Raw genomic sequence first — 27,873 nt, 5'->3', positions numbered from 1 at the left:
CCGTTTGGGTTTGGTTGAAAACGAAACGAAACGAACCGTTGTCACTTAGGCACGTTCACCACGGATACGACGAGCAAGCTGGATGTCTTTCGGCATGATGGTGACGCGCTTCGCGTGGATGGCACACAGATTCGTGTCCTCGAACAGACCGACCAGATACGCTTCACTCGCTTCCTGCAGCGCCATCACGGCCGAGCTCTGGAAACGCAGATCCGTCTTGAAATCCTGTGCAATTTCACGCACCAATCGCTGGAAGGGCAACTTGCGGATCAGCAGCTCGGTCGACTTCTGGTAGCGACGGATTTCACGCAGAGCCACCGTTCCCGGTCGGTAGCGATGCGGCTTCTTCACTCCTCCGGTGGCCGGAGCACTCTTGCGGGCCGCCTTGGTGGCCAGCTGCTTGCGCGGCGCCTTTCCTCCGGTGGACTTACGGGCAGTTTGCTTGGTACGTGCCATCGTAGTTGATGTTGTTGATGCTGTTGACGTTGATCGGGTTCGACACGGGTCTGTTCACTTGTGGTGGTAATACAAAACTGGGCCGAACCGCGCCGTGAAACCGCGTTTATATAGTTTCGGGTCCCTCTTCGGGTGCTCACGATCGGGCAGGTCGGGTCAATAAAAACCGTGTTTCACTGCCGAAACCATCGCAGTTCGTCGAAACCGTTCGTTCAGTTTGCATCGTGTCAACATCAACCAATTGTGTAAAGCAGCAGCATCATGACCGGCCGTGGAAAAGGAGGCAAGGGACTGGGCAAAGGAGGTGCCAAGCGTCATCGCAAAGTGCTGCGTGATAACATCCAGGGAATCACGAAACCGGCCATCCGCCGTCTGGCTCGCCGTGGCGGTGTGAAGCGTATTTCCGGCCTGATCTACGAAGAAACTCGCGGTGTGCTGAAAGTGTTCCTCGAGAACGTGATCCGTGATGCCGTGACGTACACCGAGCACGCCAAGCGCAAGACCGTCACCGCCATGGACGTCGTGTACGCCCTGAAACGCCAGGGACGCACCCTGTACGGTTTCGGAGGTTAAGCTGCGCGAACAGCCCCCTTGTGTTACAAAAAAAATCGGTCCTTTTCAGGACCACCAAAACTGTTCCGTAAAGATATATTTCCTGCTCATTCGTATCAAACTAAGCTTTTGTGGCTCTCCCGACGCTCCGGCACATTTGCCGCCAAAAACGCCAGAGAAAACAAAACAAAAAAAAAAATGCGACTTGACTACTCCTCTCCTTCTTACCCCATTCCCCATGCCCGAAACGATATCCGATGGCATCCACAGCGAGTGGTACGGTGTACCGCGCATAGTGGTGGTGGTGGTAGTGGTGATGCGCGATACACTACCGACGGTTCTGATTCTCGGATATGTGACCGATTCGTTTTTTAACACGACGACCCACTGAGAGTTCGTAGAAAGGCGCCGGTCTACCTCACGGGGCTCGGTGTGGCATACGGGGAAAAGAACGCTTTGGTCGTTTACATTGTTAAATTCCCTACCTGTAGAGCGCGTAGCGTTGGTCGTTTCTAACGCGATGATCAAAACCCATCACTTTTCATGGCCACCACCACCAACGCATGTGTTCGGGTAGAAATGAGCGAAAAAGCCACATACCTGATATGAAGCAAAATGGTTTGCCCCGTTTAACCTACCAAACTTGCGATGTTACTTCACACATTGAGACACATTGCTTGAGTTAATTTTAAACATTTCTTTCGTTGTTCTCCAGCCACACTGTGAAATTACGTCCATTTAACCATTTTACTGCTGAAACTGAACAGAAACCAACTGCCATGGGCACTGAATGTAGTGAAATAAACCTTTATCACACGATTTTGTCGCCCTGAAAAGGACGGTTTTTTGTGACGGTGAGATCTTCGGCGGGGTTTGTGAGCGCGACACGGTGCCGCGCGGCGGGGTGAGCACGAGAGAGCACGCCTTATGCCTTCTTTTCCGTCTTCTTCGGCAACAGCACGGCCTGAATGTTGGGCAGCACACCACCTTGGGCGATGGTCACACCGGAAAGCAGCTTGTTCAACTCTTCGTCGTTGCGGATGGCCAGCTGCAGATGGCGCGGGATGATGCGCGTCTTCTTGTTGTCACGGGCGGCGTTACCGGCCAACTCGAGCACTTCCGCGGCCAGATACTCCATCACGGCCGCCAGATACACCGGTGCGCCGGCACCGACGCGCTCGGCATAGTTACCCTTGCGCAGCAGACGATGAATACGGCCGACCGGGAACTGCAGACCGGCACGATTCGAGCGGGACTTTGCCTTTCCCTTCACTTTACCACCCTTGCCGCGACCAGACATTTTCGATTGTTTAACGAGAGGGATACGTGGTGCTCACTCGAAGAGGTTCTCTTCCGAACTTTTTTTTTTTTTTTTTTTTTTTTTTTTATTTAAGAGATTTTGCGCCTTAACGGCGACATTCATCTCTATCTTAAATTAAAGTTACATATTAGGGAAATGTTTGGAATCATGGGATAGTTTAAGGAAAGGAATGGGTGGGGAGGGGAACAATATTGCCTTAATTTAAATTTAAGACTAGGTTTGTTTTTCATTTTTATTTATTCTTTCCTTTCTGTTAAATTTCTTTATATATTTTAATTTCTTTCAAAAATTTTATTATGTTGTCTTCGCTTGTGGGGTCGTTGCTGAGAGCGGATTCTAGGTTTAGTGGGATGTTGAATTGCTGTCTGGCTGTAGTATGGGCTCTGCATTCAACTATGATATGATTGACGGTGAGCTGGCATCCACAGGTGATGCACATTGGTGGTGGGCTGTTCTTCGTGAAAAGGTAGCTATGAGTCAGTCGGGTGTGTCCTATTCTGATGCGGGTGAGGATCCGTTGGTCGCGTGGTTTCGGTGTGTCATTCCATGGTAGTGTGGTTGGTTTGATGCTGTGAAGTTTGGCGTCGATGAGCGATCTCCATTTGCGTTCCCAAGATGAGCGTACTTCGTCTTGGGCCCAGCGAAGGAGGTCTCTCTTTGGGAAGGGTGTCTCGATGGTGACCGGTTTCGCTCGACCTTCGTTCGCCAATCGGTCGGCGGCTTCGTTTCCAGCGATTCCCATGTGACTCGGTATCCAGCAAAGGGTGATGTTCCGAGTGTCTAGGTGTTCGTCAATGGATTGTATGTAGGGATGTCTTGATGTTCCTTTTTCTATTGCTTGAAGTGCGCTTGCGGAATCTGTAAATATAACGTTAGGTTTGTTGTCTATTGTGGCCTCATCGGCCGCTATTAGGAGGGCTAAAGCTTCTGCGGAAAAAATTGATAGATTATTATTGAGTTTAAGACTGCTGGATGTGGTTTCCGAGTATATTCCACATCCGGTTTCATTCGCTTGAACGGAACCGTCTGTGTAGATGTGGTGATGTGTTTTGTACTTGCCATTGATGAGCTGCTGGAAGAGTTGTTGAGCAATGGTGGGGTTGTAGTTGTCCTTTTTAATGTCTTTCATTGTCCAGTCTATGTTGGGTTTTGTTGCGTTCCAGGGTCTGTCTTTGAGTCTGTTTAGTTTTTCTATTTCTAAGAGTTCTTTGGTGGTAATTTGTTTGAAGAGGGTTTTGGTTCTGTTGGTGAGGGGATGAGCTGGGAAATTTTTCTCGTTGAGTCGTGCTTGTGCTGATACTAGTCTATTGAGTAAGGTGTGACTGAAAGGGAGCTGTCCGGATTCGCAGATTAATGAAGATATGGGACTGGTGCGGAAAGCTCCTGAGATTTGTCTCAGGGCCTGGTTGTAAATTTTCTCTACTTTGGTTTGGATGTTAGGGCCGCCTCTAGAGTAGAGTTCGGCGCCAAATAGTATTTTCGGAACAAGCCAGCCGTTCATGACCCTCAGCAGGGTTTCGCGAGAAGCTCGCTTTTTACCGCAGCCAAGATACTTGAACAGCTGTAGTTTGTTTTTGGTGGAAGATTGGAGATATTGAGTGTGTGGTATGAAGCTAAGAGTTGAGTCAATGACTACTCCTAGAATTTTGGTTTTTGTTACGTTAGGAATTCTGGAGTTATTGATGTATAGTGGTTTTGAGCGGCGGGCAGAAAATTGGGAAAAACAGATGATTTTGCTTTTCTCAGGGGAAATGTCGTAGCCCGTGAAGCGGGACCACTGTTGTAATTTGTCGAGTCCTTTCTGAAGAGATTGTTGTGTTTGTTTCGGTGTTGAGCCGGTAGCTATCAGAAGGATATCATCGGCGTATATGAGTGGCGTGATGTTTTCTGGGAGTGAGTTTATAAGTGTCTGTGTTGTGATGTTGAATAGTGTAGGGGAGAGAATGGCGCCTTGAGGGACACCATTTTCTAACTGTCTTACTGATGATCGGGTGTTTCCTATTATTGTCTGAAAGGTTCGGTCTGAGAGAAAGCTGGAGATGAAGGAAGCAAGGTTTCCTCCGATGCCCCAGCGCGATAACTGATCTAAGATCGGGTATCTCCATGCTCGATCAAAAGCCTTGGAGATGTCTATTGTTGCACAGGAGATTTGTTCGTTTTTAGAAAAAGATTTCTGGATTATTGTTTCTAATGAGGCGAAATAGGATTCTGTACCGCGCCCTGCACGATAAGCGTGCTGAGCGTCGCTGAGCAGGTTTTGGCTTTCGAGAATGTAAACCAAACGACGATTTACCATTCTCTCTAGCACTTTTCCTACGCAGTTTAAGAGTGATATGGGGCGATAGTTTGTTGCTTCGTGTGGGTTTTTGTCTGGTTTGGGTATGGGGACTATTAAGCTATTTTTCCAGTTCGAGGGTATATTGCCAGTGTGCCAGATGTCGTTGTATATGGATAAGAGGGTCAGTTTTCCTGAATGGGGTAGATTTTGAAGCAGTGGGTAGCCGATGTCATCCGGTCCTGCAGACTTCCCTTTGCACTTGTAGAGTGCCCAGGTAAGTTCTGCAGCGTCGAAAGGTTTGTTGTAGGGAGCGTTCGTTTGGGTAGGAAAATTGATTTCGTGGAGTTCTGCTGTCTGTTTGGTCCTTTGGAATGGGATTGAGTATTGTTGGGTAGACGAGGTATTGTAAAAATGTTCGTTGAAAGTTTCTGCTATTACTGCTGGGTCTGTGGTGTACGTGTTATTCAGGTAAAGGATTGGTTTGGGTTTTTTGTAAGTTCCGTTGAGGAGAGAAACCCGTTGCCACATTTCTTGACAGGTCATGTCTGGGTTTATTTCTTCAACGAAACGTCCTCTAGAGTCTTCTTTTGCCTTTTCTGTGATTATTTTTGCATGTTTGTTGGCTGTCCGATATGTTTCTGCTAAAGCAAGGATTTGAGGGGTTGTTGGAGGGTTGTTTTTGGTTGCTCGGCGGAGCATCCTTAGGGCTTTTCTACGGGATTTTATGGCTTGGGCTACGTCCGCGTTCCACCAGGGGTTGCGTCGTTTTCTTGGTTTGTTGGAACTTTGGGGAATGAATCTATTTGCTGTTTGTTGAATAAGGTTTGTAAATTGTTCTGCTGTCCAGTTTTGTTGATAAGTTGTGCAAAAGTCTATTTCCTTTTGGTAACCAATCCAGTCGGCTTGTTGATATATGTACTTTGGGCGAAGTTGGGATTCGGAAGGATTGTCGTTAAGTTGCAGCATGACAGGGAAATGATCACTGCCATACGTGTCGGTTTCTACGTCTGTTTGTAGTTGTTGTGTTAGTTGGGAGGATAGTATTGCCAAGTCGAGTGTGCTTTGATGTCCGTTGTGTGATGAGATTCTGGTGGGTTTGTTTGGATTGGTAATTATGAGGTCATTTCTGATGGAAAAATCAACTATCACCCTCCCCCGTGGCGTGATATGGCTACCACCCCAAATGGGATGATGACTGTTGAAATCTCCAAGAAAGACGACTGGTTTGGGAACTTTGTCTATTAGGTCTTGTAGTTTTGAGTTGAGATTAGGAATGTTTTGGTTTTGGAGATAGATGCTGATGAAGGTGGCTTTGATTGGGCATTTTAGTTGTACTGCTACGGCAGGGAGGTCTGTGTTGGTATTGAGTGTTTTGTGAGGATAGTCTTTGTGTATGCCTAGGCAGACATTGTGATGGGGTGGATTGGATTCTTTGAAATACCATTTGTAATTGTTGTTTATGTGTCTTCGGGGGTATGCTTCTTGTAATGATATAACAATCGGTGAATGTTTGTCAATTAAAAGTAGGAGGTTGTTAATATTCGAGTTGATGCTACGTATGTTCCATTGTAGTGCTAATTTGTTTGTCATTTTTAAAAAGGGGGTTGTTTTCTTTTTCAGATAGTTTGTTTAAGAGCGTAGGTCCGTTAGAATGTGTCTTGGGGCTTGCTAGGGTCGTTTCTTTGAGTCTAACTCGTGTGTGTTTGTTAGCCGTTCCGCTTTTTGTTCTTTTTGGTGTCTTTTTTGGGAGTGTTTTGGGTGTCGCTTTGTTTGGGTGCAAGTTTCTGTGATTTTTTGTTCGTTAAGCGAAGGTCTTCTTCGGATGAGTTTGGTCGGGTGTTTCTGCGTTTTTGGGTTGTTTTCGTTTCGTGTTCCTGTGTATTGTTCGAGGTGGAGTTTGAAGTTTCGGAGTCAGATGTCGCGGTGGACATCTCTTCGTCGGATTCTTCAGTGTCTTCAGTTTCGGTGGTTGTGTTGTTTTGTTCAAGTTTTTCCGTAAGTGTTTTTATTTGCAGTTGGAGGGCTGCGACCAAGGAAGTAAGGTCAGCGATTTGTTGGTCTCGTGGGTCGATTTTCTTCAAAGCGTCAAGTCGGTTGTTAACTGATTTTCGGTTTTGTTCTTCGTACTGTTTCCGTGCTTCAAAAAATGTGATTCCACAGTCCACTTTGATATGGATGATGTTTTGTTCATCAACATATCTTGGGCAGGAGCGACTCAAAGAGTTGTGGTCTCCGTCACAGTTCTTGCACTTCGGGGCAGCATTGCAAGTGCCGTGCGCGTCCTGGTTACAGTTTGAGCAAACTGGAACAGGCGACGGGCATTTTGCTTTGCTGTGACCGAATTTGGCACAGTTAAAACATTGCATGGGTCGGGGGTAGTAGGTCCGGGTCTTTATTTGTAGTAGTCCAATGCGGATGTTTGTGGGCACGAGCACTGAATCTATAGTTAACAGGAAAGAGTTTGTCTCCGTTGTTTCGTTGTTGTTGCGTCGCAGGAATCGTCTAACTGCTGTCACTTTTTGGTCCACTAGGTTTTCCAGGATTTCTTCGTCCGTTAGTCCTTTTAGTTCCGGGCATGTGATGACACATTGCACGCGGTTTAAAAATGGGTGTTCCGTGATCAGTACGGGGGTATTGTCCGATAGCTGCGTGATTGTCTGTAGTTTGTCAAATTGGTTCTTAGATCTGGTTTTTAATAAATACCTGGTTCCTTTGTTGATCGGAGCGCAGGGTTCCATATCGCCTACAATGCTGGTTAAACTTTTGCTGATGAGGAACGGGTTTTTCGGCAGCTGGAGTCCTTCTGGTGCTTGTAGGATTAAGTAAAGGAGTTCGCCATTTACTCCTTTCGGGTCCATCCATTCCGGTGCTAGGCGTCCACGTTGATTTTCTCGGGGAGAAGGATCTCCCCAAGGCGGTGTATGACCCGCCATATCCTGGGCGGGTGTCAGTAACTTTGAGTAAATTTTCTTTTCACCACACCAATGTAAGAGTCCGTCCAAAATTCCACCTTCAGAGATTTCACTTCCGTCACTCTCACAGTCACAGGTACTTGTACACACTCACAGGTAAAGTCACTTTCACAGGTACTTTAAGCTGTATGCTCGAGGCAGGTAGCTGAAGACACGACTGATTTTCACAAGCACTTTCACTGCACTGGATGCTGGAGGTAGGCTGCTGCAAACACGTCTGCACTGCTCGGTGGTTGAAAACGACTCTTCCGAACTATGCCGAAACGAACCTGAAACCGGGTTTATATAAACGTCGAGGTGTAGCGAAGCCAGCCAGCGAACTCGCCCGACGCTGAATAAAAGCCGAAGTGAGGGTCGAAAATCGCGTTAAAATTGAAGTGAAGTGGGATTCAGCTTCTGACCTCGGTCGAGACCAGACGTGTTTTTTCATTGTGCGAGATCAGATACGGAAATCTTCGGATTATCTTCTTTGCCAGTGGTGCATTCTAAGACTTGGAAGCTGAAGAAAGAACGTTAGCGAAAATTACAAGCGCAAGAGAGAGAGAGAACAGGAGAGAAAATTTGCGCTTGGCGCAAGCGCAAGCTTAACCGCAAGCGGAAGCGCAGCGAATAAGGACACAGAACATATATCCGTCTCGCTCTGAGTGGAAAGTTTTTTGACCAAAGCCGGTAAAGCAAGTGCAAGCGAAGGATTGTTGAAAATATATCCGTCTCGCTCGGCAACGGAAAGTTTTGGGTTTTTTCCTATTACGGGTGTACATATTTGTGTTTGTTTTGTTTCGTAGCTGTAGATAACTTTTGGACATATTGAGAATTTGTGTACATAGAAATTATTTAATAGTTACGACTGTGCAGTAATTTTGAGTTATTTGGTGTGGGTGAACATAAAACTCTTGGTGTATATAGTAAAGTTTAAACCGAGCCAGTGGAATTTGGCTCGTAGTCATGGAGGGGAATTCCCCTCCTAGGAGAGACCCTCCTCCCGATCCTGGCAGCAGGACTAGAGAGCTGCCGGAATGGATGGACAAGGATGGAACGAGAGGAGACCTTAAGTTTCTGGTGTTGCAAGCAGAAGAGGGACACACTCTACCAAAAAATCCGTTTATTGTCAGCAAAAGCCTAACTCAACATGCTGGACAACTCAACCTTCCCGGTACTAGCTTTGAAAACGGTAGCAAATTCTTGTTGAAAACAAGATCCATCACACAATTTGAGAAGCTGCAAACTCTGAAGAAACTGATCGACGGAACACCGATAGAAATAACACCGCACTCCTCCCTCAACTACGTACAGTGTGTCATTTTCAGCCCAGATCTGAAAGAATTAACCGACGCTGAAATTCTCACGGAACTAGAGGCACAAAATGTTAAGAGTGTTCGACGTTTTTGGCGGAAAGTAGGCGATAATCTGATCCCCACAAATTCATTTTTACTGAAAATTGAGGCCCCGAGAATTCCAACACACATTCGGCTTGGTTTTCTTCAAGTGAAAACACGACCATATTATTCCCGCCCCATGATCTGCCACAACTGTGGTAAGTACGGGCACACTAAAACGAAATGCCAAGCAGAGTCTATCTGCCTGAACTGTGGTTCAAAGGCCCATGGGGAGTGTGAGAGGGAGAAGAAATGTCTTCACTGCAAGGGACCTCATAAATTGCTCGACAGAAGCTGCGAATATTACAAGAAGGAAGAGGAGATCATTATATACAAAACGGATTATCAGGTGTCCTACACCGAAGCTCGCAAAGCTGTAATCGGAGCGCACTCAAACAACCAACAAAACAAGACTTTTGCACAAATAACTGGAACAGCTCAAGCAGATAAAGATAAAATCATTTTGGAATTATCGAGCACAGTAAACAAACTTAACGAGCAAATCCAAAATCTAAACCAATTAATGGCAACTCTCAACAAGAAACTGAAAATCCAGGACAACATAATAAACACACTCCGGCAACAAAACACCATGGAAACCGACACAGAAACAGTTATCAACACGGATTCATCATCATCGACCTGCACAACGCCTCGAAAACGTACCCTGAAGACCGGCTCCAGCTCATCCGAGGAAGAAACCAAGCTACGAGAAACGAAAGTCAGTAAAATTTCTAGCACTTCTACTACTGCCTCCTCACCAGAAACCCAATCCTCCTCCTCAAATTCCTCTAACCCTCCTTCCACCAACAAAAACAAAAAAAACAGATCAAAAACACCTTAATCAGTATATCAAAACAATCGTATTACCTCTTTTTTTATTTTGAATTTTTTTATGAAATCCTTTTTATTTTTTCATGTTCGATTCAACTAACCGAATAACGGATTCAACAAACCCATTCGCCATATCTTGGAATATAAGAGGTATCAGGAACAATTTAGACAACCTCAAATTGCTATTAATAAAATACAATCCAACCGTCATAGCTTTACAAGAAACTTTTCAGCAACACATTCCCAATAATTATCCATTTAATTTGTATAAATGGACACACTCTCCAGCCTCCACTATTTTAAATCACAGTGTTTGCATTGGAGTCCACAACAGCATTCCTTTTACAACATGCGCGCTATCTTCTCCCATTCCTACTGTTGCAATTAACATTAAGGCTCCTATCGAAGCCACAATAGTTTCCATATACCTTTCACCTACACAATTTAACAACCAAGAAATAGAAGAACATTTTACAGATCTAACTTCTCAAATTTCACCATCATCTATATTAATGGGTGATTTAAACGCAAGCCATGTTCAATGGGGGAACCCCAAAACCACCAGACGTGGTGAAGTTTTAAATAACATCCTGAATTGTTTGGACATACAGCCCATTATTAACTCCACCTCCACACGATTTTGCCCAAACAGAGGGACTGGTTCTGTTTTAGACCATTGCTTAGTCCCTTCAGAAATGGTAGCTTCTGTTAGGCTGAGGGTGGAAACCGACGCCTACGGTAGCGACCATTTTCCGCTTATCATCCAACATGATCTAAATACTCCGATTCCACGCACTCGTCCGCGTTGGAAATACACTGAAGCAGATTGGGACAAATATCAATCAGAATTTATTATTCTCACATCCAATATCGAATCCCCTGATGCCGAGGAGCTTTGTTATGCTATCGAAAACGCCGCCTCCGTTAGCATCCCTCGAACCAAAGGAACCCCAGGAAAGCGATATGCTCCCTGGTGGAACCAAACGGTCGGGCTGGCAATAAAAAACAGGAGAAAAGCTTTGAGAAAGTTTCGAAAAGCAAGCTTAATCATCGGAAACCCACAAATCCCCATACTTGCTGAACAATACCGAACCGCTAATCGCACGGCAAAAAAAGCGATATACACAGCTAAAACAGACTCATTCGACAAATTTGTTTCCGAGATAGATCCTGCCTTGTCTACCAAAGAAATTTGGAGACGAGTGCGCGCTTTGTCTGGAAATAAAAAGAAAACCAATAGTTCTATCATTCTTAAACAAAATGCACAATATTTCACACACCCCAAGGAAGTTGCCAACATTTTTGCCAAACAATTCTACGACACGTCTTCCACAGAAAACTATCCAACTAGATTCCGATCCCATAAACTGGCTTCTGAACTTTCTCCTCTTGAATTTCTTTCTTGTGAAGAGGAAGAATATAACAAAATGTTTTCGTTATCGGAACTTTCATGGGCATTGAATAAGTGCACCGGAAGTTCTGCAGGTCCTGATGGTATTGGGTACCCACTCTTGAAAAACCTTCCCTATATTGGGAAATCATTCCTGTTAAATATATACAACGACATCTGGAGGAAAGGAGAAATTCCGGCCCACTGGAAAAATAGTCTTATCGTTCCGATTTTAAAACCTGATAAGAATTCCCATAGCCCAGATAGTTACCGGCCCATCTCACTTTTAAATTGCATCAGTAAAGTCATGGAGCGGATGGTTAACCGCCGTCTCACACATGAACTTGAATCCCGAAAACTCCTCACCCCGGACCAACACGCGTTTCGAAGTGGCAGAGGCACGGAAACGTACTTTGCCACTTTCGAGCAATTTATCACAGATAGAAGAGCATTAAACTTTCCTGTAGATTGTGCAATAGTCGATTTATCGAAAGCCTTCGACCGAACCTGGCGCCAAGGGATACTTGACCAATTTGCCCGTTGGGGCTTTGGGGGTAGACTGACGGCCTTCATTAAAGATTTCTTATCTAACAGAAGTTTTCAGGTGACTGTAGGAGCTGATTGCTCAGACAGTTATATTCTGGAAAACGGGGTTCCTCAAGGTGCAATTCTCTCGCCAACACTCTTCCTTGTCAGCATCGAATCACTTATTCTGTCCATACCAGATCACACTCGGCTTTTCCTCTATGCTGATGATGTGATTCTCACCACATCTGCACACACCTCCACACAGACCAGAAAAAACCTCCAAGCCAGCATGGACAAGGTCCAACAATGGTGTCGCTGGACGGGCTTCGAGGTAGCTCCCGAAAAATGCAAAATTCTTCGTATTTGGGCTCCAAACACAGTTTTCAGGCAGCGTTTAAATCTCATTAAATTCAACAACTGCAATATTCCAAACGTTAGATCCGCAAAAATACTCGGAATCATTGTTGACTCCAATCTTAACTTTTTCAAACACAGTATACATATCAAAAATAGTTCCAAAACGAGGTTAAACTTGTTCAGATTGTTAGGATGCGGTAAGCATAGGGCTACCCGTTCTACCATGTTTCAAATCTTGAACTCATGGCTTGTTCCCAAACTATTATATGGTGTTGAGTTCGTTAGTCTGGAGAGAGAACGATTTGAAAAATTAATTACTCCTTTGTATAATACAGCAATACGACTCTGTTCAGGTGTTTTCAAAACAAGTCCCATCCAAAGCATCCTCTCCGAATCCGGTCTTCTTCCTTTTTCCCATATCATTACCAACAAAATAGTAGCAGCAGCTGTCCGTCAACTGGAAAGAGGCATTGAAGCAGAAAACCTCATAAGAAGAGCTAACGAAGCATTAACGGCACTTGTCGGACAATCCATTCCACACATCACCAAGCTTTGCAGAAACAACTCTCGACCATGGAACACACCACCTCCGAACATAGACTGGTCCATCAAAGATAAAATTAAAGCCGGATGCAATAGTGAAATAGCAATCCAACACCATCACTGGCTAATACAACGAAGATACCGAAATCACACTCACATCTACACCGATGGTTCAGTTCTACAGGATAATGCCGGATGTGGCATTTACTCAGCAATAGACAGCTGTTCTATAAAACTACCACAACACACCTCAATTTTCGCAGCAGAAGCAATAGCCTTATGTATCGCAACTGAAGAAGCAACCACTATTCAAAAACCCAATATCATCTTCAGCGACAGCGCCAGCGTATTGTCCGCTTTAGAAACTGGAAACCTTATTGACCCACACATCCAACAATTAGATGAGCTTCGGCAAGGAAAAAGAATTACGTATTGCTGGATTCCTAGCCATACAGGGATCAAAGGAAATGAAACAGCAGACCGATTGGCAAATGAGGCGCGACTTCTACCAGATACAGTTAGTGGTTCGATTTCTAAAGCCGACGCTCTTAGATGGGTAAAGAAACTGATTGCCGACCAATGGCAGAAGACATGGTACGATATCAACACCCGGTTTTTACGCAGCATCAAACCCAGCACAATAAAATGGAAAGATTTACCCAACGCAAGAGACCAACAAGTATTATCCAGACTCCGCATCGGCCACACTAACATCACACACAGCTACCTTTGCGATAGATCTTCACCTCCACTCTGCCAATATTGTGGAGTGACAATAACCGTTAAACACCTGCTCGCTGACTGTTTTGGGTACTCCGATGAAAGAGCACAATGGGACATCGGACACGATATAGCAAATATTCTCTCAAATAACCCAACCAACCAAACCAAACTGCTAAACTTCCTCTATTCTACAAATTTATACAACAAGATTTAAAAAGGAAAAAAAAAAAAAAAAAAAAAAAAAAAAAAAAAAAAAAAAAAAAAAAAAAAATCAAACAAACAAACAAACAAACAAACAAACATCAACATAAACAATTTAGTTTAAAACTATAAAGCAAAAAGATTAAAGACAAGAGAGATGAATGACCGAATAGGTCAAAATCTCTAAAATTAAAAAAAAAAAAAAAAAAAAAAAATTGAAGTGACGCTCAACGAGGAAACACGTTTCACGCACGTTAAACAATCGCAATGGCACCGAAAACCAGCGGAAAGGCAGCGAAGAAGTCTGGCAAGGCCCAGAAAAATATCTCCAAGTCGGACAAGAAGAAGAAGCGCAAGACCCGCAAGGAAAGCTACGCCATCTACATCTACAAGGTGCTGAAGCAAGTCCATCCGGACACTGGCATCTCGTCGAAGGCGATGAGCATCATGAACAGCTTCGTGAACGACATCTTCGAGCGCATCGCCGCCGAAGCGTCCCGGCTGGCGCACTACAACAAGCGTTCGACGATCACGTCACGCGAAATCCAGACCGCCGTCCGTCTGCTGCTTCCTGGTGAGCTGGCCAAGCACGCCGTGTCCGAGGGCACGAAGGCCGTCACCAAGTACACCAGCTCGAAGTAAGCTGTTCGTCCGTGGTCGTCGCAAACCACACCAACTCGTCGCATAACAACGGTCCTTTTCAGGACCACAAAATGTTTTCCAAACAAGAATCATTTCATTCCATTCCATTCCGTTCATCGAAGAGAAAGAAAGAAACCGACGAAGATCGAAAAATAATAATGTGTTTGTGTTGTGCGTTGAAGAAACAGAATAAAAAGTGTGCCGAACCGTTTTCTAGTTTAACATCACCACTTCGTTGTGTTTTGGCGCACACATAGCCGCGCGTAACACAAGCGCGCGTAAATGAATTGAATGAACATTTTAAACAGTGGTTTTAAGAAAAAACCTAACGGTTACTAACATTTAAAGCACTTAAATGTTATGGTTTCTATGGTTATGGCACAGCCAAAGGCAAAGCAATGTGTCATTTTTTTTCTCGTCCAATACATATATGTTCAACTTGGTTCAATATGGAACAGATTCTCTTTAACAACTCGCTAAACCCACCGCATGTAATTGCTCACTAACTTAAAATCGCCGAAAACGGATGGGGTTGCCTGGTGGTTTGTAGACGTTAGCATATGTATTATGTTATGGTTTGTGTCACGGCTAGGTTATGGTTTGCATTTCTATCGTCATATGTTAGGTTTTGTTTTTATTTATCGTCATCTTCTTCTTCTTCTTCTTCATCATCATCATCATCATCATAGATTATTATATTATATATAATAATATATATCATTATATATGGTTTGTATTGTTTTGATTGCATCTCATACCCCATATGTATCAGACAGGGGTTCACCATTTATCATCATCATCTTCTTCTTCATCATCATCATCATCATAGATATATAAATATATTATATATATCGATATAGCGTGGGGACGACGGGACGGGTACGAAATAATCCTCCTTTCGGTAACGGGTTGGTGGTCCTGAAAAGGACCGTTTGGGTTTGGTTGAAAACGAAACGAAACGAACCGTTGTCACTTAGGCACGTTCACCACGGATACGACGAGCAAGCTGGATGTCTTTCGGCATGATGGTGACGCGCTTCGCGTGGATGGCACACAGATTCGTGTCCTCGAACAGACCGACCAGATACGCTTCACTCGCTTCCTGCAGCGCCATCACGGCCGAGCTCTGGAAACGCAGATCCGTCTTGAAGTCCTGTGCGATTTCACGCACCAATCGCTGGAAGGGCAACTTGCGGATCAGCAGCTCGGTCGACTTCTGGTAGCGACGGATTTCACGCAGAGCCACCGTTCCCGGCCGGTAGCGATGCGGCTTCTTCACTCCTCCGGTAGCCGGAGCACTCTTGCGGGCCGCCTTGGTGGCCAGCTGCTTGCGCGGCGCCTTTCCTCCGGTGGACTTACGGGCAGTTTGCTTGGTACGTGCCATCGTAGTTGATGTTGTTGATGCTGTTGACGTTGATCGGGTTCGACACGGGTCTGTTCACTTGTGGTGGTAATACAAAACTGGGCCGAACCGCGATGATGATGATGATAAATTCATTTCGTTTATTTGTACTAATTCCGAGATCGTTTTTGCGAGATTTAGCGATCGCACGCTTTTCATACGCTGTTTACATTAGTATTGCCATGGAGGCAGTTTGATTTGTTTTAAATGTGTGGTTTTGTGCCAACGGCGATGAGAGTATTAACCTTAACCTACTCCTAACCTAATATTAACCTATTATTAACCTACTATTTACACCAAGCCTCTAATCAGTTCATGGGGTGAGGCTTGCATGGCGGATCTCAGTCGATCCGTTGCTTCAAATGCTATTACGTCTAGCGCTTTCGTGTCTGCTACATTATAAAGCTCCTCTAGACGCGTTCTAGGAGGAGCATTTAATATTAGTACAAGAAATCTATTCAGTGCCGTTTGTACGCGTTTCAGATTAGTGGCGGCACAGGAGCTCCAAACTGGGATGGCATATGTGGCCGCAGGCAGAACAATTTGTTTGAACACCGCAATCTTGTTCTTTTTATGAAGGGTAGATTGCCGTTTTACGAGCGGGTACAGCAGCTTAAGTAAAACAGCAATGCGGTCTGCAAGATAGCGCGTGTGGTGGTGGAACAGAAGCCGATTGTCGATCGTGACGCCTAGGTACCGAACCGACTGCTGCCATGGCACTGGTGTTGAACCCACTTTGAGACGGGATTGCTCCGGAGGTTGCAGCAGGTTTTTCCTTAGTCGATACGGGATGACCATCGCTTGCGTCTTCTCTTGGTTCAGCTTTATCTTCCAGCTGGCGGCGTATTGCTGGAAGACGTCGAGAGCCCGTTGACCGCTGTTCCTCAACTCTGCTGGAGTGCGACCCTTGGTGGTGATGGCAGTGTCATCAGCATACAAGTATATTTCCGAACCCCTTGGCAACTCTGGAAGATCCGCCGTAAACAGAGTGTACAACAAGGGGCCCAGGATGCTGCCCTGTGGGACGCCTGCCGCGATGTTGGTTGGGCTGGATGACACTGATCCCAGGGACACCCGGAAGGTTCGTTGCCGCAGGTAGTTGCTGACCAGCTTCACAAGATATGGAGGAAGCCGGAAGGAGTGCATTTTGTGGACAAGCCCGTCATGCCACACACTGTCGAAAGCCTTCTCCACATCAAGCATGACGACCGCAGTGGACTTTCCGACCCTCTTGTTCTTTTCGATGCTTATTTTCAGCCTCAGGAGTTGATGTGTTGTTGCGTGTCCTGCACGGAAGCCAAACTGCTCAGGAGGCAATATCTGCAGATCTTCCATCGCATCCCGAAGTCTCCAACTTATGAGTCTCTCGAAAAGTTTTCCAAGCGTGCTCAGCAGGCTGATAGGGCGATAACTGGAAGACCTCGTTGGGTCCTTGCCTGGTTTTAATATCGGAACCACCTTTGCCGTCTTCCAAGTCTGCGGATAGTATTGCAGTTCTAGGCAGCAGTTAAGAATGTTCGTCAGGAGGGTGAGGGCTCGGAGTGGGAGATGCTTTAGAAGGATGCTAAGAATCCCATCAAAGCCAGGGGCTTTCATATTCCGCATCATCTTCAGAGCATGACTCACCTCTCCGACGGTGGTGCGATCCTCTGGAGGCAGGGTTGGTTGTAGGGAGTTCACTCTGGCCACTGATGAGGCCACCTCTACCTCATGAGGGCTGGACAGAGCAAGGCCAATTCGGTGAGCATCCGCGAAGTGTTGTGCGAGGGCACCAGTCTTCTCCGCTGGAGTAAGAAGCACTGTGTTGTCGGCTGCAACTAGAGGTGGTATCGGCCGGGGTTTTGTACGAAGCGTCTTTGCCACTTTCCAGAAAGCGTTGGTACCTGGATGGAGTCGCTGGACCATGCGCTCAAAGTTGTTATTTCTAATAATCTCCACCCGATGCTGGATAATGCGGGAAAGTTGTGCTGCCTGCTGTTTACAGAGCTGATCCCCGGTGCGCTGGTATTGCCGCCTCATCATGTTTCGCCGCGAGATAAGCTGCCGAGTATGGTCGTCTAGGACAATCACCTGCCCTCGTGTGGACACCACTGGGACACACTCCGCCTCTGCCGCGCGAATAGCCTCCTCCACGATGGTTACAGCTGCCTCAATGGAAGCTGGTGACGGTGCAATCTCGGTGGTGGTGATTTGCTGGTCAACCAGTCTTCCAAAGTGGTCCCAGTCAACGCAGTGGTAATTTTTCCTTGTTACCGGCGGAGCTCTGATGGCGTTGAGCTGAACGTGCGTTAAGACCGGGAAGTGGTCCGAATTTAGCTCATCCAGGGTGGAGGGTTTGGTGATCTGCAGGTTGGTGAGAAACAGATCGATAACTGAAGGGGATCCATGGTTGGGAATGGCGGTGGGAGCATCTGGAAACTCGACGATGAAATGTCCATGCTGGGCGACCTCAGCCAGGATGTTTCCGTTTCTATTCTGCCGCATATTTCCCCACAAACGATGACGGGCGTTTAGGTCCCCTCCAACAACCGTGCGGAAGTTGTTGCAGGCGATGATGTTTAGATCTTGGCGAAAAGCTGCTTCAAGTGTACCAGAGCATTGTCGAGGACAGTACGCGGATACGATGTGAAGGGCTCCCGAGCTGGTACTGATCCTAACGCCAACTGCTTCAATGATGGTGGTGTTGAAGTGTGGTAGCAATTGGTGCCTGATGCCACGTCGAACAGCGATCGCAACACCACCTCCGCGAGAGTTAATTCGATCCAGCCGATGTACTTTATAGTTGTCCAAATAGAAGCTCAGCTCTGGTTTAAGATGCGTCTCAACTATTAGCGCAACGTCGATGTTTTGACGATTCAGGAAGTCGTTCAGTGGAATTTGTTTGTTCCTGACAGAACAAGCGTTCCAGGTAGCCACTCTCAAACTAGGCATATCGAAGGACTAGCTTTGTCAGTCGAGTGAGCTGCTCCTGTTTAGACTGGCAGGAACGCACGGTAGCCATCATCTCATTGAAAATCTCCATGAGAGTTGCCGCATCTAGGAGATCGTTTTCATTGTTTGCCATTTTAGCCTTGGCGGCGTATGATGCTTCCTTTGCTTGCAGCTTCAGGTGATGTACGTCTGCGGCCACCTCGTTTAGGGCTGGCTGATGTTTCTTATTGTTTGGCAGGTCCGGAAAATTTTCCTGCACATTCTTCAGCCGATCGCTCAGCCCGGATGATGGTTGTTTGAGCGCTTTTTTCATTTTTTGGCCTTTGCCTTGGGCACGCATTTGAATATTCTTGAACTCATCCCTTTTTGGGCACTCGCGGTCATTTGCGCGATGAGGGCCGCCGCAGTTTGCGCACTTGGGTGGTTCTGGTTTGACGCAGTTGGCCGTAAAATGCGAAAGGGAGCAGCTCTCGCATTTCGGCTGCAGGTGGCAATTTCGCGAGCCGTGGCCAAATGCTTGGCATCGATGGCATTGAGTGGGTCCTCGCTGGCCCCCACGGTAGGACTCCCACCTAATGCGGACTGAAAGAATCGCTCGCACCGATTTTAATGTTTGTAATGTGCAAGAAGCACGTTTCAAATGAACCACGTAGAGCTGGCTGTGGTAGGCCACCGTCTCCTCGTCCTTTCTCTTCATACGGAATACTTCTTCTACCTCTAGGGCATGGGTTGACCGGAGCTCATCCCGGATTTCCTCAGTATCCATTAGTGGGAGTCCTCGGATGACGACCTTGTATGGTCTATCATCGCGCAGATCGTGCGTGAAGTATTCAGCCTTCTCTTGCTCCAGAAGCTTCGTGAGAGCAGTGTGCTCCTCTCTGGTCTGCACGAAGAGTTTCGTGCCTGTGCTGCCAAACTGGAACTCGGCTTTGATGTTTTTTGCCAGTAGTTTGGAGCGCAGAACGGGATAGGCCACGTTCTGGACTACCACTGGCGGTGGACGGCGATTGTTTGGCGGAAGCCCTGCTGAACGCCCTGGTGCAGTTGTTTTGGGCGCATTATTTGCACCTTTCTCTGTCGTGCTCCGTCTGGCTCTCGTACGCACGGTGCGGAAGCCCTCCGGGTCTTCGTCAGACGAGTGGTCTACCTCACTACCACTGCAGGCAGACATGTTAACATCGGGTGGCGGCAACGCACCCGAACCGCATACTTTTTTCCTCTCGCTTCTCTCACTTCCACTAGAGCCCGAGCGCATCGTTCTCTTCTTCTTATCGTCACTCTTGTCCTTCGGCATAACGCCGAAAGGAAAAAACCGCTTCAATCACTAACACTGTGTTTCTTACTATGTGTCACTCCGTCTGCAGTCTGAGTGCGAATCGAGTATCGGGCATTGGGGGGCCGAACCGCGCCGTGAAACCGCGTTTATATAGTTTCGGGTCCCTCTTCGGGTGCTCACGATCGGGCGGGTCGGGTCAATAAAAACCGTGTTTCACTGCCGAAACCATCGCAGTTCGTCGAAACCGTTCGTTCAGTTTGCATCGTGTCAACAACAACCAATTGTGTAAAGCAGCATCATCATGACCGGCCGCGGAAAAGGAGGCAAGGGACTGGGCAAAGGAGGTGCCAAGCGTCATCGCAAAGTGCTGCGTGATAACATCCAGGGAATCACGAAACCGGCCATCCGCCGTCTGGCTCGCCGTGGCGGTGTGAAGCGTATTTCCGGCCTGATCTACGAAGAAACTCGCGGTGTGCTGAAAGTGTTCCTCGAGAACGTGATCCGTGATGCCGTGACGTACACCGAGCACGCCAAGCGCAAGACCGTCACCGCCATGGACGTCGTGTACGCCCTGAAACGCCAGGGACGCACCCTGTACGGTTTCGGAGGTTAAGCTGCGCGAACAGCCCCCTTGTGTTACAAAAAAAATCGGTCCTTTTCAGGACCACCAAAACTGTTCCGTAAAGATATATTTCCTGCTCATTCGTATCAAACTAAGCTTTTGTGGCTCTCCCGACGCTCCGGCACATTTGCCGCCAAAAACGCCAGAGAAAACAAAAAAAAAATGCGACTTGACTACTCCTCTCCTTCTTACCCCATTCCCCATGCCCGAAACGATATCCGATGGCATCCACAGCGAGTGGTACGGTGTACCGCGCATAGTGGTGGTGGTGGTAGTGGTGATGCGCGATACACTACCGACGGTTCTGATTCTCGGATATGTGACCGATTCGTTTTTTAACACGACGACCCACTGAGAGTTCGTAGAAAGGCGCCGGTCTACCTCACGGGGCTCGGTGTGGCATACGGGGAAAAGAACGCTTTGGTCGTTTACATTGTTAAATTCCCTACCTGTAGAGCGCGTAGCGTTGGCCGTTTCTAACGCGATGATCAAAACCCATCACTTTTCATGGCCACCACCACCAACGCATGTGTTCGGGTAGAAATGAGCGAAAAAGCCACATACCTGATATGAAGCAAAATGGTTTGCCCCGTTTAACCTACCAAACTTGCGATGTTACTTCACACATTGAGACACATTGCTTGAGTTAATTTTAAACATTTCTTTCGTTGTTCTCCAGCCACACTGTGAAATTACGTCCATTTAACCATTTTACTGCTGAAACTGAACAGAAACCAACTGCCATGGGCACTGAATGTAGTGAAATAAACCTTTATCACACGATTTTGTCGCCCTGAAAAGGACGGTTTTTTGTGACGGTGAGATCTTCGGCGGGGTTTGTGAGCGCGACACGGTGCCGCGCGGCGGGGTGAGCACGAGAGAGCACGCCTTATGCCTTCTTTTCCGTCTTCTTCGGCAACAGCACGGCCTGAATGTTGGGCAGCACACCACCTTGGGCGATGGTCACACCGGAAAGCAGCTTGTTCAACTCTTCGTCGTTGCGGATGGCCAGCTGCAGATGGCGCGGGATGATGCGCGTCTTCTTGTTGTCACGGGCGGCGTTACCGGCCAACTCGAGCACTTCCGCGGCCAGATACTCCATCACGGCCGCCAGATACACCGGTGCGCCGGCACCGACGCGCTCGGCATAGTTACCCTTGCGCAGCAGACGATGAATACGGCCGACCGGGAACTGCAGACCGGCACGATTCGAGCGGGACTTTGCCTTTCCCTTCACTTTACCACCCTTGCCGCGACCAGACATTTTCGATTGTTTAACGAGAGGGATACGTGGTGCTCACTCGAAGAGGTTCTCTTCCGAACTTTTTTTTTTTTTTTTTTTTTTTTTTTTTTATTTAAGAGATTTTGCGCCTTGACGGCGACATTCATCTCTATCTTAAATTAAAGTTACATATTAGGGAAATGTTTGGAATCATGGGATAGTTTAAGGAAAGGAATGGGTGGGGAGGGGAACAATATTGCCTTAATTTAAATTTAAGACTAGGTTTGTTTTTCATTTTTATTTATTCTTTCCTTTCTGTTAAATTTCTTTATATATTTTAATTTCTTTCAAAAATTTTATTATGTTGTCTTCGCTTGTGGGGTCGTTGCTGAGAGCGGATTCTAGGTTTAGTGGGATGTTGAATTGCTGTCTGGCTGTAGTATGGGCTCTGCATTCAACTATGATATGATTGACGGTGAGCTGGCATCCACAGGTGATGCACATCGGTGGTGGGCTGTTCTTCGTAAAAAGGTGGCTATGAGTCAGTCTGGTGTGTCCTATTCTGATGCGGGTGAGGATCCGTTGGTCGCGTGGTTTCGGTGTGTCATTCCATGGTAGTGTGGTTGGTTTGATGCTGTGAAGTTTGGCGTCGATGAGCGATCTCCATTTGCGTTCCCAAGATGAGCGTACTTCGTCTTGGGCCCAGCGAAGGAGGTCTCTCTTTGGGAAGGGTGTCTCGATGGTGACCGGTTTCGCTCGACCTTCGTTCGCCAATCGGTCGGCGGCTTCGTTTCCAGCGATTCCCATGTGACTCGGTATCCAGCAAAGGGTGATGTTCCGAGTGTCTAGGTGTTCGTCAATGGATTGTATGTAGGGATGTCTTGATGTTCCTTTTTCTATTGCTTGAAGTGCGCTTGCGGAATCTGTAAATATAACGTTAGGTTTGTTGTCTATTGTGGCCTCATCGGCCGCTATTAGGAGGGCTAAAGCTTCTGCGGAAAAAATTGATAGATTATTATTGAGTTTAAGACTGCTGGATGTGGTTTCCGAGTATATTCCACATCCGGTTTCATTCGCTTGAACGGAACCGTCTGTGTAGATGTGGTGATGTGTTTTGTACTTGCCATTGATGAGCTGCTGGAAGAGTTGTTGAGCAATGGTGGGGTTGTAGTTGTCCTTTTTAATGTCTTTCATTGTCCAGTCTATGTTGGGTTTTGTTGCGTTCCAGGGTCTGTCTTTGAGTCTGTTTAGTTTTTCTATTTCTAAGAGTTCTTTGGTGGTAATTTGTTTGAAGAGGGTTTTGGTTCTGTTGGTGAGGGGCTGAGCTGGGAAATTTTTCTCGTTGAGTCGTGCTTGTGCTGATACTAGTCTATTGAGTAAAATGTGACTGAAAGGGAGCTGTCCGGATTCGCAGATTAACGAAGGTATGGGACTGGTGCGGAAAGCTCCTGAGATTTGTCTCAGGGCCTGGTTGTAAATTTTCTCTACTTTGGTTTGGATGTTAGGGCCGCCTCTAGAGTAGAGTTCGGCGCCAAATAGTATTTTCGGAACAAGCCAGCCGTTCATGACCTTCAGCAGGGTTTCGCGAGAAGCTCGCTTTTTACCGCAGCCAAGATACTTGAACAGCTGTAGTTTGTTTTTGGTGGAAGATTGGAGATATTGAGTGTGTGGTATGAAGCTAAGAGTTGAGTCAATGACTACTCCTAGAATTTTGGTTTTTGTTACGTTAGGAATTCTGGAGTTATTGATGTATAGTGGTTTTGAGCGGCGGGCAGAAAATTGGGAAAAACAGATGATTTTGCTTTTCTCAGGGGAAATGTCGTAGCCCGTGAAGCGGGACCACTGTTGTAATTTGTCGAGTCCTTTCTGAAGAGATTGTTGTGTTTGTTTCGGTGTTGAGCCGGTAGCTATCAGAAGGATATCATCGGCGTATATGAGTGGCGTGATGTTTTCTGGGAGTGAGTTTATAAGTGTCTGTGTTGTGATGTTGAATAGTGTAGGGGAGAGAATGGCGCCTTGAGGGACACCATTTTCTAACTGTCTTACTGATGATCGGGTGTTTCCTATTATTGTCTGAAAGGTTCGGTCTGAGAGAAAGCTGGAGATGAAGGAAGCAAGGTTTCCTCCGATGCCCCAGCGCGATAACTGATCTAAGATCGGGTATCTCCATGCTCGATCAAAAGCCTTGGAGATGTCTATTGTTGCACAGGAGATTTGTTCGTTTTTAGAAAAAGATTTCTGGATTATTGTTTCTAATGAGGCGAAATAGGATTCTGTACCGCGCCCTGCACGATAAGCGTGCTGAGCGTCGCTGAGCAGGTTTTGGCTTTCGAGAATGTAAACCAAACGACGATTTACCATTCTCTCTAGCACTTTTCCTACGCAGTTTAAGAGTGATATGGGGCGATAGTTTGTTGCTTCGTGTGGGTTTTTGTCTGGTTTGGGTATGGGGACTATTAAGCTATTTTTCCAGTTCGAGGGTATATTGCCAGTGTGCCAGATGTCGTTGTATATGGATAAGAGGGTCAGTTTTCCTGAATGGGGTAGATTTTGAAGCAGTGGGTAGCCGATGTCATCCGGTCCTGCAGACTTCCCTTTGCACTTGTAGAGTGCCCAGGTAAGTTCTGCAGCGTCGAAAGGTTTGTTGTAGGGAGCGTTCGTTTGGGTAGGAAAATTGATTTCGTGGAGTTCTGCTGTCTGTTTGGTCCTTTGGAATGGGATTGAGTATTGTTGGGTAGACGAGGTATTGTAAAAATGTTTGTTGAAAGTTTCTGCTATTACTGCTGGGTCTGTGGTGTACGTGTTATTCAGGTAAAGGATTGGTTTGGGTTTTTTGTAAGTTCCGTTGAGGAGAGAAACCCGTTGCCACATTTCTTGACAGGTCATGTCTGGGTTTATTTCTTCAACGAAACGTCCTCTAGAGTCTTCTTTTGCCTTTTCTGTGATTATTTTTGCATGTTTGTTGGCTGTCCGATATGTTTCTGCTAAAGCAAGGATTTGAGGGGTTGTTGGAGGGTTGTTTTTGGTTGCTCGGCGGAGCATCCTTAGGGCTTTTCTACGGGATTTTATGGCTTGGGCTACGTCCGCGTTCCACCAGGGGTTGCGTCGTTTTCTTGGTTTGTTGGAACTTTGGGGAATGAATCTATTTGCTGTTTGTTGAATAAGGTTTGTAAATTGTTCTGCTGTCCAGTTTTGTCGATAAGTTGTGCAAAAGTCTATTTCCTTTTGGTAACCAATCCAGTCGGCTTGTTGATATATGTACTTTGGGCGAAGTTGGGATTCGGAAGGATTGTCGTTAAGTTGCAGCATGACAGGGAAATGATCACTGCCATACGTGTCGGTTTCTACGTCTGTTTGTAGTTGTTGTGTTAGTTGGGAGGATAGTATTGCCAAGTCGAGTGTGCTTTGATGTCCGTTGTGTGATGAGATTCTGGTGGGTTTGTTTGGATTGGTAATTATGAGGTCATTTCTGATGGAAAAATCAACTATCACCCTCCCCCGTGGCGTGATATGGCTACCACCCCAAATGGGATGATGACTGTTGAAATCTCCAAGAAAGACGACTGGTTTGGGAACTTTGTCTATTAGGTCTTGTAGTTTTGAGTTGAGATTAGGAATGTTTTGGTTTTGGAGATAGATGCTGATGAAGGTGGCTTTGATTGGGCATTTTAGTTGTACTGCTACGGCAGGGAGGTCTGTGTTGGTATTGAGTGTTTTGTGAGGATAGTCTTTGTGTATGCCTAGGCAGACATTGTGATGGGGTGGATTGGATTCTTTGAAATACCATTTGTAATTGTTGTTTATGTGTCTTCGGGGGTATGCTTCTTGTAATGATATAACAATCGGTGAATGTTTGTCAATTAAAAGTAGGAGGTTGTTAATATTCGAGTTGATGCTACGTATGTTCCATTGTAGTGCTAATTTGTTTGTCATTTTTAAAAAGGGGGTTGTTTTCTTTTTCAGATAGTTTGTTTAAGAGCGTAGGTCCGTTAGAATGTGTCTTGGGGCTTGCTAGGGTCGTTTCTTTGAGTCTAACTCGTGTGTGTTTGTTAGCCGTTCCGCTTTTTGTTCTTTTTGGTGTCTTTTTTGGGAGTGTTTTGGGTGTCGCTTTGTTTGGGTGCAAGTTTCTGTGATTTTTTGTTCGTTAAGCGAAGGTCTTCTTCGGATGAGTTTGGTCGGGTGTTTCTGCGTTTTTGGGTTGTTTTCGTTTCGTGTTCCTGTGTATTGTTCGAGGTGGAGTTTGAAGTTTCGGAGTCAGATGTCGCGGTGGACATCTCTTCGTCGGATTCTTCAGTGTCTTCAGTTTCGGTGGTTGTGTTGTTTTGTTCAAGTTTTTCCGTAAGTGTTTTTATTTGCAGTTGGAGGGCTGCGACCAAGGAAGTAAGGTCAGCGATTTGTTGGTCTCGTGGGTCGATTTTCTTCAAAGCGTCAAGTCGGTTGTTAACTGATTTTCGGTTTTGTTCTTCGTACTGTTTCCGTGCTTCAAAAAATGTGATTCCACAGTCCACTTTGATATGGATGATGTTTTGTTCATCAACATATCTTGGGCAGGAGCGACTCAAAGAGTTGTGGTCTCCGTCACAGTTCTTGCACTTCGGGGCAGCATTGCAAGTGCCGTGCGCGTCCTGGTTACAGTTTGAGCAAACTGGAACAGGCGACGGGCATTTTGCTTTGCTGTGACCGAATTTGGCACAGTTAAAACATTGCATGGGTCGGGGGTAGTAGGTCCGGGTCTTTATTTGTAGTAGTCCAATGCGGATGTTTGTGGGCACGAGCACTGAATCTATAGTTAACAGGAAAGAGTTTGTCTCCGTTGTTTCGTTGTTGTTGCGTCGCAGGAATCGTCTAACTGCTGTCACTTTTTGGTCCACTAGGTTTTCCAGGATTTCTTCGTCCGTTAGTCCTTTTAGTTCCGGGCATGTGATGACACATTGCACGCGGTTTAAAAATGGGTGTTCCGTGATCAGTACGGGGGTATTGTCCGATAGCTGCGTGATTGTCTGTAGTTTGTCAAATTGGTTCTTAGATCTGGTTTTTAATAAATACCTGGTTCCTTTGTTGATCGGAGCGCAGGGTTCCATATCGCCTACAATGCTGGTTAAACTTTTGCTGATGAGGAACGGGTTTTTCGGCAGCTGGAGTCCTTCTGGTGCTTGTAGGATTAAGTAAAGGAGTTCGCCATTTACTCCTTTCGGGTCCATCCATTCCGGTGCTAGGCGTCCACGTTGATTTTCTCGGGGAGAAGGATCTCCCCAAGGCGGTGTATGACCCGCCATATCCTGGGCGGGTGTCAGTAACTTTGAGTAAATTTTCTTTTCACCACACCAATGTAAGAGTCCGTCCAAAATTCCACCTTCAGAGATTTCACTTCCGTCACTCTCACAGTCACAGGTACTTGTACACACTCACAGGTAAAGTCACTTTCACAGGTACTTTAAGCTGTATGCTCGAGGCAGGTAGCTGAAGACACGACTGATTTTCACAAGCACTTTCACTGCACTGGATGCTGGAGGTAGGCTGCTGCAAACACGTCTGCACTGCTCGGTGGTTGAAACAAGAGTGTTTCCTACGTTGTGTGATCTCTTCCGAACTATGCCGAAACGAACCTGAAACCGGGTTTATATAAACATCGAGGTGTAGCGAAGCCAGCCAGCGAACTCGCCCGACGCTGAATAAAAGCCGAAGTGAGGGTCGAAAATCGCGTTAAAATTGAAGTGACGCTCAACGAGGAAACACGTTTCACGCACGTTAAACAATCGCAATGGCACCGAAAACCAGCGGAAAGGCAGCGAAGAAGTCTGGCAAGGCCCAGAAAAATATCTCCAAGTCGGACAAGAAGAAGAAGCGCAAGACCCGCAAGGAAAGCTACGCCATCTACATCTACAAGGTGCTGAAGCAAGTCCATCCGGACACTGGCATCTCGTCGAAGGCGATGAGCATCATGAACAGCTTCGTGAACGACATCTTCGAGCGCATCGCCGCCGAAGCGTCCCGGCTGGCGCACTACAACAAGCGTTCGACGATCACGTCACGCGAAATCCAGACCGCCGTCCGTCTGCTGCTTCCTGGTGAGCTGGCCAAGCACGCCGTGTCCGAGGGCACGAAGGCCGTCACCAAGTACACCAGCTCGAAGTAAGCTGTTCGTCCGTGGTCGTCGCAAACCACACCAACTCGTCGCATAACAACGGTCCTTTTCAGGACCACAAAATGTTTTCCAAACAAGAATCATTTCATTCCATTCCATTCC

General features: G+C 46.5%; 3 protein-coding genes and 1 pseudogene across 3 annotated transcripts; 2 read left to right on the top strand and 2 right to left on the bottom strand.

The window, feature by feature from the left end:
* Positions 1 to 19: 19 nt before the first annotated feature.
* Positions 20 to 15,557, bottom strand: LOC131264411 (uncharacterized; annotated as a pseudogene).
* A 4,526-nt stretch (positions 15,558 to 20,083) lies between these two features.
* Positions 20,084 to 20,395, top strand: LOC131258957 (histone H4). Its single transcript, XM_058260362.1, has one exon. It carries the CDS (start codon positions 20,084 to 20,086, stop codon positions 20,393 to 20,395), a length of 312 nt encoding a protein of 103 aa, XP_058116345.1.
* Positions 20,396 to 21,293: 898 nt separating this feature from the next.
* On the bottom strand, positions 21,294 to 21,668 carry LOC131264381 (histone H2A). Its single transcript, XM_058266687.1, has one exon. It carries the CDS (start codon positions 21,666 to 21,668, stop codon positions 21,294 to 21,296), a length of 375 nt encoding a protein of 124 aa, XP_058122670.1.
* A 5,719-nt stretch (positions 21,669 to 27,387) lies between these two features.
* LOC131264370 (histone H2B) lies at positions 27,388 to 27,762 on the top strand. The gene has a single exon (XM_058266676.1). The coding sequence runs from the start codon at positions 27,388 to 27,390 to the stop codon at positions 27,760 to 27,762; it is 375 nt and encodes a 124-aa protein (XP_058122659.1).
* The last annotated feature ends 111 nt before the right edge of the window (positions 27,763 to 27,873 follow it).

The sequence above is a fragment of the Anopheles coustani genome, chromosome 3 (genome assembly GCF_943734705.1).
Source record: "Anopheles coustani chromosome 3, idAnoCousDA_361_x.2, whole genome shotgun sequence".
Classification (NCBI taxonomy): domain Eukaryota; kingdom Metazoa; phylum Arthropoda; class Insecta; order Diptera; family Culicidae; genus Anopheles; species Anopheles coustani.
This window is presented reverse-complemented; position numbering and strand designations above follow the sequence as displayed.

Bases quoted from the DNA above. Each gene is read 5' to 3' on its own strand.
- LOC131258957 (XM_058260362.1), top strand. From the start codon at position 20,084: ATGACCGGCCGCGGAAAAGGAGGCAAGGGACTGGGCAAAGGAGGTGCC.
- LOC131264381 (XM_058266687.1), bottom strand. From the start codon at position 21,668: ATGTCTGGTCGCGGCAAGGGTGGTAAAGTGAAGGGAAAGGCAAAGTCC.
- LOC131264370 (XM_058266676.1), top strand. From the start codon at position 27,388: ATGGCACCGAAAACCAGCGGAAAGGCAGCGAAGAAGTCTGGCAAGGCC.